Source organism: Paramacrobiotus metropolitanus, unplaced genomic scaffold, assembly GCF_019649055.1.
Source record: "Paramacrobiotus metropolitanus isolate TYO unplaced genomic scaffold, Prichtersi_v1.0 Parri_scaffold0000439, whole genome shotgun sequence".
Classification (NCBI taxonomy): domain Eukaryota; kingdom Metazoa; phylum Tardigrada; class Eutardigrada; order Parachela; family Macrobiotidae; genus Paramacrobiotus; species Paramacrobiotus metropolitanus.
Window position 1 is genome coordinate 6,298 of NW_026570659.1, and position 2,332 is coordinate 8,629.

General features: G+C 44.3%; 1 protein-coding gene across 2 annotated transcripts; it reads left to right on the top strand.

The window, feature by feature from the left end:
• The first annotated feature begins 1,348 nt into the window (after positions 1 to 1,348).
• On the top strand, positions 1,349 to 2,095 carry LOC129602399 (uncharacterized). Of its 2 annotated transcripts, none has more exons than XM_055501408.1 (3): positions 1,349 to 1,500; positions 1,658 to 1,769; positions 1,844 to 2,095. In XM_055501408.1, exons 1-3 carry the CDS (start codon positions 1,456 to 1,458, stop codon positions 2,050 to 2,052), a joined length of 366 nt encoding a protein of 121 aa, XP_055357383.1. In that variant the 5' UTR covers positions 1,349 to 1,455; the 3' UTR covers positions 2,053 to 2,095. The 2 variants fall into 2 exon arrangements, with proteins under 2 accessions (XP_055357383.1, XP_055357382.1); XM_055501407.1 differs by having other exon boundaries at positions 1,349 to 1,496.
• The last annotated feature ends 237 nt before the right edge of the window (positions 2,096 to 2,332 follow it).

Here is a 2,332-nt window from a genome sequence, read left to right on the forward strand (position 1 = left end):
CTTGCTTCCTTCAGCAGCAACGACGGATGGCTAAGTCGATGACCCCTCCATTGTTTACCGCTTGCACACACAGTGACTGGATGACCCAGCTCACAATCCAATGACTCAGCAGATTCCACCACAGCACTGATAGCAATCAGCGCTCGCTTCAACCCGGATGTTACCTAGAACACTGACAAAGCCGCTTCCACGACTTTCAGTACAATTCTACAGTAACACCATCACAAATACAGTGACCCACTGTATTGCGCCCAAATATCCACAGTCACAGATTAATTTTTCCAAATTAATCAGACCACAAAGATCAGTACTTCACCCGTATCCACTTAGGAACGGTACCTCACAGCCTTCCACTAAGGAATCTGTGGATCGCCACTCCCGCAGCGGACAAACCAAATTAAGGCTCGGCCTCCCAGTTCCACTTAGGAACTAGTACCTCGTAATTTCCTCTGAGAAAAATACGGACACACAACCAAAACCAACACAATTATCAAAATCACAAACCACTCACCAATCTCCCTCCTTGGGGTTGTTCATACCGGTGGGCGCCATGACATACTACACGCACCGCGTGTAGTACTACCAACCTGACCGCAGTCAGCAGAGAAGGAACTCTGGAGATTGGTGTTGTTTCTGTTGCCCACTTCCGTAGACAACAGATGCTACACAACCACACTCTCACCACACTCACTACCACACTACAGGAATACCACACAGTAACTTCCGCCTAGGTACACACTACTGCTTTCCCTACACGAAGGTCACTCACAGCACAAACACCAACAGGACAGATGATGTTACTCGTTTTAATCTTATTGATGTTCACTCCAACTCAGTCACACCGTAACTACTCAATGCTAGCCGACGACGAAGCGCAGCTTCTGATCGGAGGCTACCGATAAGAACACGGATTATACGTCATCGCTAGTACAACAGGGAACACTCGTACAAACGCACAGTAAAGTCATACAACATAATCCCAATTATGTCAAGCTCGAAAAATATACGAAACCCAGGAGTCGAACCCGAACCACCTGCCTCGAAGGCAGGCATAATGCCGCTTTACTTGCTTCGCACTCTGAGGTTTCCGATGAATGCGTTAATACCACTGCGACTGTACGATGAAAACGAGGTTTAAATTCCAGTACGGTTCCGTTTAGAGTTTTTAATAGAATAATTCTAGTTTGTACGTACGAACGCAGGTAGCTGTGCTGAGACCGGAACAGTGAATTTATCTTAATAACAAATTATTGTGTCAGGTCAAGGTTTAGCTGAAGCGATATCGCTGTCGATAAAATCGACAGCGATATCGGAAAAGTAGAGCATGTGATCAGCTTATATAGCTGTATTACAAGGAGCAAGCTAAATTTTCCAGAGTATTTCTATATTTTGCTATGGGAACTCTCGTTTATATGTGCCGATTCCCGCTAAATATCATCCAAAAAGGGGACAAAAATGGGGCATTTCAATGCATGCTGTATCATTTTGCTTCTGATGTGGGTACGTTGTTGTCAGTGTTACGTTCTCACCGTTGCACCTATTCTTACAGCTGCACATACGCTTCCGAATCGCGTTTTTTTTCGCGTGAAATTATGATGAGCGGTCGTGCACCATGCGGCATTTTTCCGGTGCATGGACTCACAATATGATTCTGTAGGTGACCAATGTCTATGCTATCTGCGCTCTGGAAGGCATCGAATGTGCGGACACAATTGCATGCTGTGGTGAACTGGTGTGCCACAAAGGAGTCTGTGTTGATATGACGAAAGGTGAACAAACAACAGATCAGTTTTGCTAGTTTCTGTTGTATTCCAGCACAATTATTGTAATCGTATTCCTGTAGTAACCGGCTCGGTGCGTAAGCCACGTTGCGGTGCATGCGTCGCTGCTTTCATTTTTTCCATGAGAATGGACGCGGAGCGCCACTACTGCAACCAGCATCCCAAGGATGGGAACGCCCTGGACCGGAAGAGTAACTCCCAAATGAAACAATACAAGAGCATTTGCGAAAACTTTGGCTGCAAGTGCACTCCGAAAAAATGGTTTGCTTAAAAATCAAGACCGGTAGCACAGAAAATTATCAAATTTTTCTCTTCGCTCTGTATTAAGCTTCCTTTTATCCTGTTTCGATATTTTAACCAATTATTTTATAAATACTCGTAGTTGTGCAACAAATTTCTTATAATCTTATGCGGAAAGAAAAACGATTACGCAAAAATCCAATGCACATCAAAAATCCAATATCCAATGATAAATCCTTTATATGTATTTGTCTATTGGCAATCCACAGCACTAATTAGCGGCTCGAAACACCTGAGCGCAGGAAAATCGA